We start from the raw sequence: 18,783 nt of genomic DNA, 5'->3' as shown, positions 1-18,783 counted from the left end.
ATGTCATACAGTATTTAGCATGAAAAAGGAAAATAAAGAGTAGAAATAGGCACTACTGAGATTACAGGTTATAGTGGAAAGACGTTTGTCATTCTGCTTCAATTAAAAATAACATTACTTTCAAACCTTAATAATATATTGCAAACTTCCACTTGATGTTAACAGAGTATTTATAATGTGGTTAGATGTTGGTAACATGCAATGCTCGGCAGAATATTTTTGATCCTGCACTTACTGATTTACTGCAATAATTATAAAGCTTCTGTAACAGATATGATGCAGCAAGGCTCCGTTCTGCATGGTGATATCTGCATTTGTCAGCAACACCGAGTTTTTATGGATTTGGCCTTAAATTGGTACTGGATTGTTTGCCTGTGAATGTTTAGTCAATAGAGAACAAATTGTGGATGTCAAATAACCTTCAGCTGCACAATCAGCCAGAAATGGCTGGATGAATGCAGCAGTGTCTGAAAGCTGCGCTGCCCGAAATGGGGAACTGCCGGAGCTCCTTCTGCAGAACAGCTCAGTGCTGGTGGCACTGGGGAACAGGTCCTGTGCCAGGGCACAGCTGTTGGGCAGAACCCCCCCTGGTTTTCCCCTTTCTGGGGTTGAGTTCTCCTCGCTGCACACAGTGAAATGTTCTGAAAGAGGAGGTGAGACAGTCGGAGGCGTTTGGTGCCGCTCTGAAAATGAAGGTGGCAAGTGAGAAGTCAGGGGTCATTCTCTGTCCTCAAAGTAAAACAAGGAAAGTGTGTGACCAGTGAGCTTGAGCCATTTGGCCCAGTAAATAAAATGCTTGATGCTTGTAAATGCACGTCTGAGAAAAGCAAGTAATTATTTTCTTCCTGTTTTGTTTTTTTTGGTTTTTTTTTTCCTTCAGTTTGATTTGCTGCTGTTGAATATCTGTGTGTAAAGGCAAGTGTTGTTCCTTGAAAATAAAGCAACCCCCATTTTTTCAGTCAGGAATTGCTTCTGTTTAAAATGCTTATTCAAAGAGCCATAATCTGTTCCTTTGCTTCTGAGTGCCTCATGCAAACAGCTGGATTGGAGCGTACTGTAAGGGGGGGTGGGGGGGTAAGGGGGGTTGGTTGTCCTTTTTTTGTCAAATCCTGTTTGAATAAAATAAAGAAAAGCATTTTGCAGTCTCTATGCACGGTCTGGTGGCAGACTTAAAGTTTATATAGTAGCATAATTGTGGCTCCAATATGATGTCATGATAGATGAAAATTAGCGCTCATAGAAAATAGTAGAAAGTCATAGTAGAAACTCATACTCACAGAAATAAGTATTTTTCCATATTTCTGTCTCAACCAATCATGACAGGAAAAGAAGGGTAGGAAATGACAGAAACAATTTTTTTTTTGTCTCCAAAAAGTTGATTGTACATGTAGTTTTTTTTCTGCTCTGTTTTCATATTTCAGTTATGTTGGACTGAACTCTTGATGTCATGTTTGACACTTTAAATATCAAGCAGAAAGCTCTGTGGCATTAATTTTATAAATAGACCGGGTAGTCAAAAATAGTCTTATTGATAATCAGCTTTGTCTGTCTTAGTTCTGGAATGATCCACTACATGTTTGTGTAACTGGAAACTATCATACATAAAATTTAATCCTTTTTGGGGCTGATCTGTGGAACAGCATATAAATAACTAGTCAATAAGAAATGTGTGTCTGTTCCTGTGTTTTCCTAGAATTGGAATTTTGCTGTGCAGTGGGTTAAGAGAAAGCTGTATCTTTTTTGTTAAGAGTTTCTCTTCGTGTATTGCAGCAGTTTCATGGTTCTCCTGTAAATCGATGAATCCACTCTGAAATGGATTTTGCTGCCCTTCTTTTGAGTTCTTCTACCCGGTTAAGGCACATGATGAGATGCACTGTGCTTTGCTGTAAATGTCGGTGTTCCACAGGAGATGGGGATCCCTGTGTCTGACCTGGAGTGTCTGCAAAAATCTGTGTTGTTAGTTAAAAATAAAGCTAGTGATTTAATTGGCATCTCCAGCTCTGTCATTTGTAGCCTATTTGGCGTAATAATCTGTGAAAAAAATGCTGGTTTAAATTGTTGGCCAAAAGAATTTCTTGTTTTAGTTTGGCATATCAATTTCAATTTAAAGTTTTCTCAGTGCTATTTCAGGAGTTAAGAAATTGGGGCTTTAGGGTTTTTGTTTGTTTCTTGATGACTTAGGGCCCTAAATAGGGAAATAGGTCTTCGCACTGCTGCTCTGAGGAAATACAGAGTGTTCCGTGCCTTGTGTGACAGCGGATCTCGTTTCAGCCGGGCACAGCTCCGCCAGCAGGGCCCGTCTCTCGGCTTTGTTTACTCTATCCCTCATCCGTCGTTAAACATTGATAGCTGGGACTGGGAGCATGGGAGCAGCGCCTGGCAACTCAGGGAATACTGACACTGCAAAATGGACCTCTTGCTTTTGGGGCTGGTTTTAAGTTGATAGCCTATGATTGCAAATAAGTTTTCTTTTTTCAGCTCTCTTACAGGCCTCGGGTGAGTTGGACCTAAATTCAGAGTGAAAATTAAGTGATAAATGACAAAGGCCTAACTGGAAATCTATGAACGAGTCCATTTCCTGCCATTGACTCCAGTGCAGTTCCAGGTGGATTTTAATCTGTGCCATTTAGCCCGAGGGTACCTGTGCCTGGCAGTCTGGGCTTGAGATCACACTTGCATTTTGGGAAGTGTCTGTATGGCTTTTGTACAAATTATACCTCTGAAGAAGAAAATAATTTCTTTGTAAACTTAATCACTTAGCAGAAAGGTGGTAGTTGTTAGGGTGTCTCAGAAAATAAACTTTCTTTCACTTTTATTTCTTATGCAGGTGCATTTGAGGGGGTTGATGTTGAACCTGCACAGCCTATTGTCCTCACATCTGTGTCTTGTCTCACTGCACTGGGGGTGTGCTGATGTGTGTCCTGAGCTGTATATGTAGCACAGGTGGTAAAACCACTTTAAACTTAGTATAGAATCGAAAGAGCAGTGTTAATGCACAGTTGCAGTGATGGATGACCTGCAGTTGAGATCTTAGACTGCTTGTTTTTTTCAGTGTCTGCAGCTGGCCCTGACAGGTGCCAGAGCTCAGCTGTGGCAGGGGTTGATTATTTATTTATTTATTTATTACTTTTTAGACATAACTGACAGGCTGCAGAGAGGGGGGAATACGGTAAAAATGTAAATATTTTAATTTAATTTCCTTCTTGGTGGCTCTGCCTCCCCTCCCCCCCCCTACCCCCCCCCATCCCTTGTGTTTGGGCAGGAGGATTTAAAAAGGATGAATCTGTTGTTTCCTCAGCTTCAAGCAGTTGAACATTATGCTCTTGTGGTGTCCTCTTGCCCTTCCATCCTCAGCAGAAGCAGCTCACACCTTCAGAAGAAATACAGCTTGGTTGCTTTGCACTTTCTGATGGGAGCAGCAGCACAGCTGCTGCTGTCTCTCTGCTGAAGGAAGATGGAAAGGGAATCGAGTAAACAAGGAGTGCTCGAGTCATCTTTGGGGGCAGGAGAGTTGACTGATGTCTACAGTTGATTTAACTTTCAGGATTACTAACTGTAGAATGAAACAGTTTATTCGTGTGGTCTTCAAAAGAGTGTGTGCAAGGTGAGTGATGTCCTGATTCCTCCTTGTTCAGCTGGAATGTGTGCATGTGGCTCCAGGACGGTACCTGTGGATGCGGAGCTGCCTGGCTGGATCTGGACAGTGCAGCCACCTGCCCCTGGCACACACCTCCCTTAGGCTCTAGTGCCTCCAGGAGCTTCCTTCAGGAGCTGAAGCTGAGCTCGAAGCCAGCTCCTTAGGGTCAGCATGGCTGTTCATGGGGTGTGGAGCAGGAGGTGCCACGGTGGCTCTGCATCGCCCTGCACAGGACTGCGGGGAGTGGAAGCACAGGCAAAGCCTTTCCCTTTGCAAGACTTCAGCAAGAGATCAAAGGCAACCCTTTCACCTTGGGAAGCATTTTTCCTACCCAGACCTGGTTCCACGTGTGCTGTTTTGTCCCCGGTTTTGATCCAGGCACTCTCTGAACTCACTCGAAGCTTTGCTCTCAGTGTGTCTTTGCTGCAGGTTCCTTTCATTTTCTGGAGAACACTCCTGGGCAGTTGGCTTTGAACTACCCACATGGGGGTTGCTGGCCAGAAAAACCTATGTGTTTGTATTTAAGGTGATAAAAAAGCCAAATTTAGGATTTTTGTAAAAAAGCAACATTAAAATTTCATCAGTCCTATATATGCATATATCTTTTATTCAGTACAGAACCGAACAGATTAAGTGCTGTATTTTGTAACATCATAAGCTCTTATAACCAGCAAAACATACCTGTGCTCTTAAAAGGTCCTTTTGTTTGTGTCTGCTCTTACTCTCCGTCATCTGGTACCAAAAATAACTCTCCCATCTCAGTGGCATTGCCCATCCAGCGTTTTACCACTGCAAGCTGTAGAGCTGATTCCAGCTGTTTGTGAGTCTAAATGTTTGGTGCTGAAGTCTCATAGTCTTTGTATTGTGTTTTCACTACTTGATCGTGGTGGGAAGTGTTGGATGGGATACACGAACACCTCTGATGGATCAATATTTTGTGTATCTAGTCTGTGCTATATAGAGGCTATAACTGAAGTGATTCAGCTTTGCAAGGCAGAGTTGGAACATGTCCACAAAATGCTTTTGCAGAACACATAGAGACTCAGTTAGAGGATCATTTTTTTTCCCCAGTGCATTGCAGCAGGGAGATGGGTTTTGTTCTGGCTCATCTGTCCTTTATTTCTGTTTCATATTTGAATTCTGAGGTGTGCAAGATAAAACTGCCACCTACAGCAGATCTTTGAGATGCAAAGAAGTTGATACTGTACATGCAGATAGGTTGGTGGTTGTATGGGGTCTTTATAGCATCATACAGTGGTATCATATAGGTTTTTTTCAATAATAAGCATGTTGTAACAGTCTTTGTAGACTTCCTACTCTTCCTTCTTTCGTTGTAGCACCAGATGAAGGGCTGATATGGTAAATTCTGGAAAACAGTGTGATGTATGTGTGCCCTTGGGGATTTTTACCTGCTGGAAATGAGGAGAGCTTGATCTTACAATCAGTTACTTCTCTAGATTGTGGTCATCCTCTAGCAAACTTCTCTAGATGTAATCTGGCTCCTCTTTTGGTTAACATGCAGAACTGAAGACTGGATTGATAATGGCACCTAATTTTTGGCTTACAGGGTTTCCTGTGCCTTGCCCTTTCATAGCTGTTGGCTGAGCTGCTGTCACTTCTTTTTGACCTCAGCCTTTGAGCACTTGGTGCTTTGTTGCTCAGCCCTCACACACTCGCTGTGCCTCATGACTCAATTCCCAGGGGAAAAAAAAACATTACCAGAATTATTTCTGTTTCTTCCTTTGTTGTATATACCAAACTGTGGTTTTCTTTGGAAGTCTGTTTTCTGCAGAATTCCCTGCCACATTCCCTCTAATTCCCCAGAGATGCTTAATTAGAATTTGGTGCTACAGTTGAAGAAAACTTACCTTCCTTTGTTCCTTAAAGGACTGGCTAGTTTTCCTGATGATCATGAGGCAAAAGCAGAGCTAACAAGTAAAGATATTTTAAAAAGAGTAAGCCCCAAACCTCAGCCTCAGAGAATGGGATGTCTGGATAACTGTTAGTGATGTACCTTATCTTCTGCTTTATTTTTAGATGCTCTTCTACAACGGGTTGCAGAATTGGAAAAGGTCAATGCAGAATTCCTGCGCACAAAGCAGCAACTTGAGCAAGAATTTAATCAAAAGAGAGCAAAATTTAAGGAGTTATACCTGGCTAAGGAAGGTAAGTCCTCAATTCTCTGAATTATTCTAAGGTTTATTGAACTTCATCTTCAAATAATCCCTGTACAAAGCACAGTCTTTTAAACAGTCATAAGAATGTAAGAGATTCAATAGGTGGCTACTGAGCTTCCTAGAATGAACTTTTAGAATTAAATTCAAAGATTTGCCTCGTGGACAGGAGCCAGAGCAACCTGATGTCCATGCAGAAACACCAGCAGTGAGTTTTAATACTAATTTCCTGAATTCAGGGTGCACTCTCTGAGCAGGAGCTGATCTGCTAAATGGAAAGACATAGCCTGGATGCTGTGCTCTTTGTACTCTGTGGCCTTTTTTTAATGTAGCATTTATTTGTCTTAAATTTCCATCAGAGGTAGGCTGTAAGCAGGCAAATGTTATAAAAGTTTTAATACCAGCCAAGGGCATCTATTTCAATAACACAATTTATAGGAAAATTTGAACCATATGAGCTCAAATATCTGATGAAGGATTGGAGAGTAGAGATAGCTGTTCTGAGAGCCAGATTGATTTATTTCTAATTCTGATCATTTTCCTGTCTTTAACATATGAAAGCAGAGCCAAACCATAATGCATTAAGACTGCAGCTGCTGTATAAGCTTATGAGAGCAGAAATACAACAGGCATAATGAAGATCAGATCATACAGCAAACCTATTTACTTGTGTTTCTAAGGCTGGATGAAAGGAAATTTTATATACAAGACACTACTGATGAGATCAGCAATAATTCTCCCCTTTTGGTATGGTCAAAAAATAGAAAATAAATTGTGATAGGGGAAGGAAAAACACCCCAACTTTTATGTGTACTGAAGTGAAAGGGCACCAGAGGAAAATAGACAAGGAATTACTTTTCTTTTTTTTACCCCCCCAAAACACTTTTCCCTCCTTGTCTCCAAGACCCTTTCCTAAATGTGCATTGGGGCTGTTGGAACCCATCTTTAATACTGTCATTTGAAAACTAAGAATATTAATGGCTGCAGAGTCTTCATTTTTAATACAAGGATTAATGTCCTTTTAAGTACTTGATTATTTCTGGGTTCCATATTCTCTGTTGGGGGTGAGAGCACCAGGATTGATCCAGCTTTTTGACCCTGAGGGAAATACATGGAGATAGCTTGGTTTGGGTTGTGTACTGGCCAGATGTCTCTGCTAAAAGTGATTGCCATTGAAACAGGCTATGTGGGCATAAAACACATATTCTGTGTTAGTGCTTTTGGAATTAATTATACATGTCTTCCAGATCTGTTTGTTTCGGATTAGCTGAGAACTCAGGAGGATAATACAAAATTAGTTTAATTTCTGTTTGTAGTTGCAACAACTAGAGAAGTAGTGGGAGTTCCATTGAATGTATCCCTTTTCTTAGTAGAAGCTCAGTTTTACCAAAGTCTTTGGTAAAAGTCAAATTAGGCTGCATAGTTTTCTTATGTGGGCTCTCCAAAGTGGTCACAGAGTGTTTCTGTTTGAGAAATATGAAGTGTTCCATCCAAACTGAGAACCAAGTCAGTGCCAGAAATGGGAGAAAAACTGTTTTCCAGTCTGTTCTTTCCTTTTCCAGATTCATTACCAGAATGAGTTAAATAATAAGAACTGATGAAAAGCACAGTTCGCTTTCATCAGGTATATTGATCCTAATTACATCTAGTGTGTGCTTTGTGTCTGCATCCGTGACAGAAGATACTCCTTTAATAAAAGGCAAGGGCAAGCAAAGTCAAGAAATAGCATTCCCTGAAGATACCTGCCAACATTTGTTCAGTCCTCACAGGTAGATGTTTTAATACCAGTGCTTCCTTCACTCCCTTCTGTTCTTTGCCATAGCACCTAGGGCTACACTTCAGATTGAACTTATAATCAAGCTAAATGTATGTAATCCTCCTTTCAGAGGACCTGAAAAGACAGAATGCAGTGCTGCAGGCAGCCCAGGATGACCTGGGCCAGCTGCGGACCCAGCTGATGGAAGCCCACGCTGAAATGGAGAACATCAAGGCCATAGCCACAGTGTCAGAGACCACCAAGCAGGAGGCCATTGATGAGGTCAAGAGGCAGTGGCAAGAAGAAGTGGCTTCACTCCAGGCCATCATGAAAGGTAACAGCCAGGCAAGCTGCTGAGATCAGCCACCCTGGTGTCTTTAGGGATTTGTGTCTGCTCTTCCACAGAATATGGATAATTGTTACGGCTTGGGAAAGCTGCAGAAGGGCTGGAAGAAGTGTAGTTCCCAAGGCTGTGAAAAGGAGCTTCGTGGGTTTTTATTGTCAACTTGAGGACAGAATTTAGAATTCATGGCCATGGGAACCTCATGTATATGCAAAGCATTTTTGAGGGACTATGAGTGTGATACCTCATCCTTCCATGAAGAGAAGTATGATGCCTGTAACTTGACAAGTCTGAAAACAGATTTAAGCTGCCAGCATGATTCTCTTTTTTTCCTTCTGTGTGAGCACAGTTCTGCTCTCAGTCAGGTGTCTCTCCAGTACTCACATGGGCCTTCCCCCAGGGTAGTGACTGCACATGCTGCTCTCTCAGTCCTGGGTGGTTTTTTTCTTGATAGTTCTGATCTATTCCTTGTTCTATTTGCATGTTGCACAGCTGTTGACATTTCTGAGACAAAGTGAATGAACAAAAGGATATGAACTGGGAACAGACTATTGCCACAAATGTCTGTTTTCTTAAAGGTCCACAAACAGGATCACTCTATCCTGAGTCTGAAACTGGGCAGTTTTTCCATCACCTCATTATGCTTTTCACGCAGAACAGACAAACCTTCCTGTATATTGAGTACATGAATGTCTGCTTACTTATGATCTACACAGATACATGAACCTAGATTAAGGCTCAGCTGTGCCAGCTGCTGTCCCTGTGTGAACACAGACAGCTCCTGACCTCAGAGGGGTAGTGTTAATCCTGGGGCAATGCAAACTATGCAAGAAGTTTGAATTTCTTTGCATTTTGGAGTACCTTTTTAATGGTCATTTGTTTGGATGATGTGCTTGGAGGTACAAAATGTGCTGCTAAACAGGATGTTAGTCATGTACGTTACCTTGAAATTAGGAGTTGCACAGTTTTGGGGGCTTGTTTCTTTGTGTTCTGGTGATGGTACTAATTGAAATTCAGTTCCTTTGGATTTTTTACTTACATTTGGGTTTTGGGGAAGGAGTCCAAGGGAAGGGAGAGCTCACCATTGTCCTACTTTTGATTAATTATAGTAAATCATTGAGTGGTTGGCAATGGAGTTCCTAAAGCTCTGTTCTTTAACTTGCATTGAAAATAAGTTTTGAAAATGCTGTTTTCTAGAGACTGTTCGTGACTATGAGCTCCAGTATCATCACAGGATGGAGCAAGAGCGAGCTCAGTGGAACCAGTACCGAGAAAACATGGAGCGGGAAATTGCAGAGTTAAGGAGGCGACTCTCCGAAGGCCAGGAGGAAGAAAACCTAGAAAATGAAATGAAAAAGGTACATTGGAATGGAGTTCCTCAATTTCTGTTCAAAGATAGGCCTGTGGGGTCACACATGGGTTCATTCCTATGCCTGCTGTAATTCTTCAGCAATTCACACAGCCTGCTCCTGCCAACTGCTAGCCTTTGTTCATGGAAGTCATCATGACCTAATCCATTTGAAGCCTTAAAGGTTTTGTTCCTAATTATGTGGATTCAGTGAGAGAATTGCACCTGAGAAGATGGTAATGTTTTGCCTTCAGCTCATAAAAGCAGGTAGCCTTGCCATAGTGTCAAATGAGCTCAAGTAAAACCACCTTTAGATTTTCCTGGATTGACTGCAGTTTTATAAAGTTTCCTTTACACTTCTGTACCTTTATTTCTTTTGCCAGGTCTTAAAAACTTAAAGTACCCATTAAAAACCTCAGAATACCTAAGATGTCTTTCCTCTTTCTCTAGAGTAAGCCTCAGTACTGCTGCCTCCCTAGGAAGGACAGAACCTTGCTGTCACAAAACAACAGGCTCTAGATGATGAAAAATAATTGCTCTGGAGTATGGACAGATACTGTTGTAGGTTTTCAAAGATCTAAGTTCTATGAACTAAGAAAAGTTCATAGAAGTAGATTGAGGTGCCTTGTATTGAGTTTTGATTTTCATTTTTTTCGAGAAGGTTGAAGTTGAAGATTTGATGTGTTTCCTTTCAGACAAGGAAAGGAAATTGAACCTGTCATAATAGATCAGTGCTTTATAATCTTTGTTTATTTTATTATAATAACTTGCATTTTCATTAATTTCTCATCTCAGCAGGCTTGCCTTGGTCTTCAAGGTGTTCTAAGACAATTTTAAAGTAGTGATTGAACCTACATTCAATGAAGGAGTAGCCTAACAGATCTGATAATCTGCCACATCACTGCATGTCCTTGTTCCTGCTTGCTGTCAGCAGAAGGAATGCAGTATGGAATATCACAAACATTCCACATGAGGAACATTTAAACTATTTTTAATATGTTGTAGCAAGCTATCAGTATTAGTGTTGCAAAATGGAATTCTTTTTCTGAGACTTAGAAAGAGATTCATGACTGTTGCTGGTTGTTGCTGCATTAATGCTGTCAGTGTTAAGTGGGACTGCCCTTCATGTAGCCCTAATTTCAAAGGTAAGAGTCAGGGCAAAGCCTGTTCTAATCCCACTGAATTTGTAAGACATACACCGGTTTTAAGAAAATGTTTTAGTCTTATTAAGGAAAAAAAGACTTTGGTTGAATCTGAATGGAGGTTCAAAACTGGATCAGTGTGGTGAGTCTTGTAGAAACAACCCAGAAGATGCAGAGTTCATAGTGTAAAAGTCCTGGCATTGCACTCCCAACTAACTGCCAATAAGCACTTCCAGAACACAATCTCTCTCAACTGATTCAGATTTTTAATCTGAATTTACTAATCATGTACGTTGAAATTGCAAGTTGCTGGCATGGCAGCACAGCTCACCTAAACTCAGTGCCTTTAGTAGAGCAGTTTAGCATAGCAGATAAATAGCATTTTCAACTACAGTCCTTTAAAAGGGAATTAACTATCCCTGGTGATCCTAAACGAAAAGGTGATCAGTTTATTAATCTCTGGTTAATAGAAGCTTGGAAAACTTTGTAGGCCTGTAAAGCAGAGGAACATGTACCTTATGTAATAGGAGGGGGAGGGGGAAATCTGGTTTTCAGAGTGCAGCTTGAAATAATTGTTTAAACTGCTTTGCATGAGGTTTTAATCTTCTTTGTTATTATTAAACCAGTGAGGCTTTTCCTCAAGGAGACTAGGAATTAGATCAAAATTAGCAAAAAGACATTCAATTTTACCTAAAAACAAACAAACATCCCAAGCCCATAAAAAGGTGTGCTTGGCCAGCAAAATAATGAATATTCATGTGTCAGCAGTCAGTGTGAAAAGAGGAATTTTCTTGATCACTTGGGATGTGTTATTTGAAGACTTGTGATCAATTCCTCATGCAAAATAGCATTTGCAGCCAGCAATGCTTATACTCCATCTTTACATTCTCTTTTGTCAGAAAGAGCATGTCTGGTGGAACTCATGTCCTTGTCTGGAAGCAGCTGTTTTGCTTTTCCATGTAAATATATTTCAGGCTGCAAATTGATAATTTCTGTAGAGAATTTGTGTGTTCTTTATCATAAAGCAACGATTTCTAAGAAAACTTTGTAGCTGTATTCTTAATCTCCCTTCCCAACTCAAAAAAGGTAGAAACCTTGACCTACTGATTAATGTGCCTGCTTAGTGATCAATCTTTCAGAAAACTTGCTGGTGATTTATAAAAATCTATTTTCCTGTTGGGGTGTAATACCAAGTAGGTCTGGGTTTTTTTGTTTTCACAGAAGCTCAAAGCAATCTACCACAGCAGCATGTACTTCCCTGCACGTTCACTGCTGAGTAGTGACTGGGCTGAGCCTGGACAACAACTGGGTGGGGATGAGTTGTGCCCAAACTTTGGCCACTGGCAAAATTTGACTTGGCTTTTTTTTAGTCAGACCTCATTTTCTGTTCAAGAAAGGATCTGTTTTGCTGTTGGAGCTGTGATGAATATAAATACTCTTCTTAGCACAGTTGTGTCAAACTTTGAGTAGAAGAAGTCTGCAGAGCAGGTATTTTGTGTGCAGAGAAAGCAGGAAAGGACAAGCCTCCTGTTAGGAAGTGTGCTTCCAGTCAGGAGAGGGGAAATTGGAAGGGGAGAACAATCAGAGTTGGCCATAAAATCTGATCTACAGCAAGCTATTTTTGTTGGTAATGGTGAAGAACAGTGGGATAAATTTAGAGGACTTTTAAATGGTTTAGTCCTGCTTTAAAGAGAAATCTTTGAATTGTGTTTGTGTGTTTTCCGCTTGTCTCATTTTTAAGGAACAAGCTCAGGTATAATGTTACTTGGGATTTCTCCTGTCAGGTGTTTGTTCCTCTGAAAATGACTTGGACTCATTTTTAGCATTATCTCTCCACAGAGTCATATTCCTGCTGTGGTCTGCAGGTCCCTCACAGTGTGTTCTGCAGCCCCTGTGCTGGGGACAGCAGGTTTTGCTGGGGCAGAAGTGGCTTGGGTGCTTGGTTTTTGGTTAAAGAATGAGTAAAGATGAGCTGATCATGTGTAAAACTGTGGCCGTTGACAGCCAAGCTGAGTTTAATAAAAAGCTAGAAGGAAATAAACGTTTTAAGGATCACACCTCTGGAAGAGTCTGAATAACACCTCTTCGCACAGGAAATTTGGTGCTGTGACACCTCTTGCCACATGTGACAGTATCTTTAAGTAGCATTTTACAATGCAACAGATATTCTCATTTTATTGAAAGGTTTGAGTGGAGCTTTAACCTCGATTTTGGAGTCTCAGTGATTTTTTATGTCCAAGGGCAGACCTAGGGCCCAGCACTCCTTTTGTTAGCAGAGAGAGGCTGTTCTGAGTGTTTAGCTCAAGATCACACTGACCTTTAATAGGGATCCTTACGATATGTTGCAACCACAGTGCCAAAGTTCAGCTCTGTTTACCAAGCAGTAAAAGCTGGAGTAATTTTCCTGTATGTGGAATGTGATACAGTTTTGTCTTTCCAGTTGGTTGCTGTTCTCAGTCTGATTTTGCTTTCAGAGAACTTTCTGACTGCTTCTCTGAACTGCTTAGTTCCAACACAGGCACATTTGTTGCTCTGTATTCTGTGTTGAGCCATCTGAAACCAGGCTGGCAGTGAAATATTGCTGCAGTTATCATGAGTAATTAGAAAAGAACATCTTCAACACTCCAGAAAATGTTGGGTTATATTTAGTCCATATAAAACAGCTATAGGTAGCATTAAATGAACAGAACTGATATGATAAATGAAATACAAAGCACTGTCTGAAGTGGAACTCCTGCTCCCATCTGTTTGAAAAATGTGACTGTTGAGTTGCTGGCTGCAAGCAGCAGGGTCTGGGTGTGTGTGTGACAGTCACATGTCCCTGCTATTGAATTCACTCACGGCTTTTATTGGTACTCCAGCAGTGACAAAATGTAGCAGAAGTAAATGAAACATAAAGAAATTTAATTTTGTGTTGTGTTCAGAATTTTTTGTAAAGCTCTAAAATTGTAGTGTTTTATATAATTGACAGGTGTTTCAATAATATATTTTGTCTATTAATTTTAAGTTAGAAAATTTTGATGTTTAAAAATATTTTCTATTTCTCTTCCTGGAAGTCTTGCTCTGAGTACAGTTGTCAACGAGCTCACCAGAAACTGAAAGTCAAACGAGTCAAACCTCTAAAGCCTGCATTCTAGTCTAGTTTTAAAACCAGACATGAGTGTTATCTTTTACTGTCTGTCTTTGCTGATGAGGTTATGAAAGGTGTCATCTTTTGAAACTTCAGCTTTGGGACACAGTTCCCTGCCCTCCCTCCCCTGCTGAGTTCTTCCAGTAGAAGACAGAGGACAACTGAGCCTTCTGAGCCTTGTGCACAAAGCCAGCCTAAATGAGAATTTTGGAATTCTCTGTGCCTTGAAGAGTTTTACTGCAGGGAGTATTTGAGTGTTCTGCTGGCTCTTGGGGAGTCTGTGGGAGCTGCTCCTTTCACTTGGAAAGTCTGTAGTGCATCCATGGAGGAAAGGCAGAGCATTTAAGAAATGGGGATGTCAGGGCCACACATTAATGTACAGTTATGGATTTGAACCCTGAATGCTATTTCTCATTTTGATTCTTGCTATTTTTACCTGTCTTTCCTTTTTTTTTTTTTTTTCTTTCCTTGAAACAGCCCTCTAATCTGTTGCTCTTTGATCTTCTCAGAACTACTTTTTGAAAAAATCATGGGATAAATTGTCTATATATGGTTTGAAATATTCAGTACAGTAACACCAAAACCTGATGCTGTGTCAGTAGTAAAGTTGAAAAGTGATCTTCTAAAAGAGAACTAAGCTACACTAGCCATTACTGTGCAGCTCCATTTGCTTTTAACTTTTTGAGTAAGTAACTGCATGGTCAGTACATCATCATGCACTTCTTTGGGATTTTTTCATATGTGCTATGTGGCAGGAGGTTGTGGGACAATTAGGCCTTTAATAACAGAAAAGCACACATTTTTTAAAGTGCTTGATCCATACATTTTCTCCCAGATATCAAGAGTGATCGATTTGTTAACATTCCCTTTTAAAACATATTTGTGGCCTAACCCATACATAGATTTAAAATTTAGTTGCCTTCTGTAAATGGAGTAGTATCAGCCTATTGTCACAGAGATGGCTGCTGAACTGAATAAATAGCAGTAAGATGAGCACTGAAAGTGGAAGTTTAGTCAGCTTTTTTTGTTGATGTAGAGATTTTCTCTAAATGTCTCCAGTAATGGGAACTGTTGTGAAAATTCTGATGATTTAGTACAATTTATTGTCTTAACTTCAGGCTCAGGAAGACGCCGAGAAGCTGCGCTCGGTTGTGATGCCCATGGAGAAAGAGATTGCAGCCCTAAAGGAGAAACTGGCAGAAGCTGAAGAAAAAATAAAAGCAGCATCAGAGGTGAGGTGGAGCTCTAACTGGATCCTGATTTATATCTTGCAATGTGCTAGTCTGATGCAGACAAGTCAAATTTTATAAGAGAGAAAAAAGTGTACTGGGAAACTCTTTGTGCCCCTCTTGTCTCCTGTAGCTCAAATGTCGTGTTTGGCCTATATACATTTCTGCATCTTTCTGTTTTGAGAGTTGCAGTGTGTGGGGGGGATCTGTGTTTAGAATAAAGTGCACAGCTTCAGGTCTACTAGTAATAGAAAAAGCTCTAGAAAAATACCTGCTTTGCACCTCTCCCAACCACCTGGCCTCTAGGTTATTGTCACATTTGCAGCCACAGAGTCAGACTTTCCCATTTCAAAGGCTTAAAGGCTAGCAGATGGAAGATTTGGTGTCCTAGGGCAGGAAAGCTGTCCCCACCATCAGTGGCAGTCACAGCCCAAGGCTGTCCTGAGCCCTGGCCTGGTGTCAGTGCATCCTGTGCTGTGCTGAGGGAGATGAGCAGCAGCTCTGTGGAGCCAGTTAGGAATTGCCTGAAGGCTTTGGTTTCCTCTTAGATAAAACCTCCTGTGATTTCTGACTCAGCAAACCATAAAACTGAATAGTGCTGTAACAAAATCTTTCAATTTGTTCCTTGTTCCAAGATGGGATCCTTTTCTCCAAGCATCACATCTGACAGCTGTTTATGTAACCCTGTCTTAAAAGGTTCTCACTGGAGATTCTGCAGGACACTCGTTTCAGTTCTTTGTTAGCTTTGCTATTAAAAAAAAAAACAAGAAGAAAAAAATCCAAATATATTTCTTCAGTATTTCTTGATATAACTGCTCTTTGTTGACAGATTTTCCTTTGCCTTGTAATCATTTTTTTGGACTACTATGACTACTCTATTTTGAACTAAGGAGTTCTTGGTTTATCAGCACTTATCACCTATTTAGTTCCTGGCTATCAGCACTGATTAAAGGATCACTTCACTGCCTGCTTTCCCGAGATAGTTGCCTTTTTACCATCTCTGTGGTCAGTGCTGCTGCTGCTGTGTTCCAGCTGTTACAGCTGTGATACACTGGTAGGTTTGACTTAGCAGATTTTTAATGAGTAACTTACTCAGAAGTAAATACAGGCACTACTTACACACACTGGTAGTTGAATATTTGTGATTTCTGCAAATAAACTGGTCCTTCAGCACCTGTACATTACCTGAACAGGCAACACTGTAACTTCTAACAAGAAGGAAATGTCTGAGAGTGTTCCCCCACTGAGCTGGTTATTTCCCTCTTCTTGTTCAGGTTAAAGAACTGAACCATTATTTGGAAGCTGAGAAGTCGTGTAGGACAGACTTGGAGATGTACGTGGCTGTTCTCAACACACAAAAATCAGTCCTGCAAGAAGATGCAGAGAAGTTGAGGAAGGAGCTGCATGAAGGTATACCCAATAGCTACCTAATAATAGTCCTTTGAGTCTCTTCCACCGAGGATGCAAAACCCAATGGAGCTGTTAATTCTTTTATCACTTCTTACTTGAACTTGATTAAAAGAAATTGGGAGAGGGAAGCAACACTTTTGAATGTGAAGGGCCTTAAAATGTTTGAAGAAGAGTTGAATATGGAGTTCCCTTATGACAGAAAAACAACAGTCATTCATTCCCTCAAGGCTTGTTGTTGAATATCTGCGAAGTTCTTAAAGCATCGTGAGCTTCATTCTTGCTGAAGTGATTTTAGGTGTGTGTTTGTGCATAATTATCAGCATTATTTCCATAATGTGTAGACCTGGCTCCCTGGGGTCTATCAGTGCTGAGTGCTGGAGTGAGTGTGCAAACATCCATGTAGGGCACTACAGCCCAGAGTCACTGCAGAGGACTGGAAACCAGAACCTGCTGCTGAAGTAAAGAGGGACGTAGAAGACAGTCTTCTGAACCCAGCACTAAAAAAACCCCAAAACTATTAGAATTTGTGAATGAACTTGAGGCATTAGTCTTCTCACTGGGAAATCTTGAACTGTCAGTAATACATCCCTAATCATGAGCCGAGTTTGGAAATTAAGAAAATGGTATTTGAAATAAGACGTTATTATCCTAAAGAGTTGTTGAACGAAGCCTGACTGTTCTTGATTATAACAATAATTACTTTTATTCCTGAAAATGCTTCTCTTTGGAAAAGATATTTAAACACTTGTGGTTCAGAAGAATTTTTTCTCTGTTTGCATAGTTTGCCATCTCCTAGAGCAAGAGAGGCAGCAGCACAACCAGCTGAAACACACGTGGCAGAAAGCCAATGACCAGTTCCTGGAGTCCCAGCGGCTGCTGATGAGGGACATGCAGAGGATGGAAATCGTGCTCACCTCGGAGCAGCTCCGGCAGGTGGAAGAGCTGAAAAAAAAGGATCAGGTTACCTGCTGCTTTCCTCTTTTTCCTTTCATTTTTTGTAATGCTGTAGGTTTACTGTGGTGTAACAGGTATGGAAATCACATGTTGGAGGCAAGTGTGGTAATAGCTCAAAAAATGGGAACTGACAGTTTTAACAGAAATCTCCCCTTTGAATGACAGCTGGCAGTTACAACAGGCTCCATTTGGACAAATATTTTAATATTGATGTATGTAGGAACTTTAATGTTGCCAATAGTTAAATAGAAAGGGAAGAATATCCAGAAATTAATCTTGGAGGAAGAACTAGTCATCTGTGTTGCAAAACATCTGGGTTAAGGATGTCAGCAAGTTTCACTTCTTTCTAGGTTTTTTCAGTCTTCCAGTACATATCCTAGACATAAATTAAGACTTTTGTTTAAAATTATCTTATGCCAGTGATTGTGTATGTACTTATGACTTAGTGATCCATTATGTCTTTTTTTTGATTCCTTACAGTCCATCATTTAGTGATCAAGGCACCTCCTGTTTCACATTTTGTTATAAACGTACATGCTCGTGTAATGGCTGTTAATGAATTCTTTATGGATGTACATATATTTTTTATCTATATATATTCTATACAATAGCCAGTGTACCAGCTAGTTTTGTTACTTGGTAATCCCTATAATTAGGGGTTTGATCTAGGTAATATGCTTTTTGAATAAAATCATTCTAGAACATGAATTGGCCACTAAAGTTGCAAAGTAAGTTCTCATTTAAGTCAGTTTGGGTGCCTTATGAAATGAACACTATATTTATTAACTAAAAGAACATTTATGTGCTAAACACTGGGTTTTAACTGAAATAATCTTTTTCACTGTCTTCTTTATAGCTTAGTTTATCATGAAAGCTGATGTCATGATTACTATGGCAAAATTGAATCCCATTTTCTATGTATTCTCTATTGGCCACTGATTTTTAGGAAGAAGATGATCAGCAAAGGCTTAGCAAGAGAAAGGAAGAGAAGCAAAAAGATTCAGATGATGAAACAAAAGCTTCATGTTCTCTGGCCCCTGAAGAAACCCTTACCCAGCTCTCTAATGAAGAGGTAAAACAATTGGATCTTTCACTTGCACATGGGCATTCCTCAGGGTGTTCCTTGCAAATACAAATGCAAAGTTACAGCCCTTTATTCTCTGAAGCTTCTAATCTTATTAGGCCATAAAAAAATCCTTGGAGTTGCAGTTGAATCTCTAAATCCCTATATTAGTATTGGAAGACAATACTGCACCATCCTGAGAGGTGCCATTAGAAATGCTAATTTACATTTTGCATTCTGGAGGTTAACTGCTGGTAGATTCTCTTGGGATTTCTAAGCACATTCTAAGACACCTAAATGTTCAGGATTTAGCCAACTACATCTGAACATTCAGCAAGAGTGTTGTAGCTACTTTGCTAACCAAATTGTTGAATTCTGTACTTACCATTTCTCAGGGTCCATTTTGGTTTTGTGAGCCAAATTAAGGAAAAATTAATAAAAACCCACCAAGTTTTTATGCTATAGGAGCTTATTTAACCTTCAAGAGACTTGAGAATTTGAAGAGTGAGCCAGTGTTTTGCCTGGTTTATTTATCAAAGTATATACTTTTATATATGAATTCTAGAGTCTGTGCTTTACTTTTATCAAGGATTTATA

The 18,783-nt window shown here is 40.2% G+C and overlaps 1 protein-coding gene across 2 annotated transcripts in view; it reads left to right on the top strand.

Annotated features, from left to right (window-relative positions):
• RABEP1 (rabaptin, RAB GTPase binding effector protein 1) overlaps window positions 1-18,783 on the top strand; it is a 47,276-nt gene that overhangs the window by 12,526 nt on the left and 15,967 nt on the right. The window contains exons 1-8 of one of the 2 annotated variants that reach the window (XM_082294925.1): window positions 2,337-2,496; window positions 5,675-5,803; window positions 7,698-7,901; window positions 9,108-9,268; window positions 14,649-14,762; window positions 16,034-16,169; window positions 16,951-17,129; window positions 18,070-18,195. In XM_082294925.1, the coding sequence (XP_082151051.1) occupies window positions 7,769-7,901; window positions 9,108-9,268; window positions 14,649-14,762; window positions 16,034-16,169; window positions 16,951-17,129; window positions 18,070-18,195 (849 nt within the window). In that variant the 5' untranslated portion in view covers window positions 2,337-2,496; window positions 5,675-5,803; window positions 7,698-7,768. Of the gene's footprint in view, window positions 1-2,336; window positions 2,497-5,674; window positions 5,804-7,697; window positions 7,902-9,107; window positions 9,269-14,648; window positions 14,763-16,033; window positions 16,170-16,950; window positions 17,130-18,069; window positions 18,196-18,783 lie in introns of those variants that run through there. The other variant, XM_082294924.1, reaches the window with a different exon arrangement.

This window comes from Coloeus monedula, assembly GCF_965178545.1.
Source record: "Coloeus monedula genome assembly, chromosome: 20".
Lineage (NCBI taxonomy): Eukaryota > Metazoa > Chordata > Aves > Passeriformes > Corvidae > Coloeus > Coloeus monedula.
The sequence above is the reverse complement of the archived record's forward strand: the minus strand, read 5'-3'. Positions and strand labels throughout refer to the sequence as shown.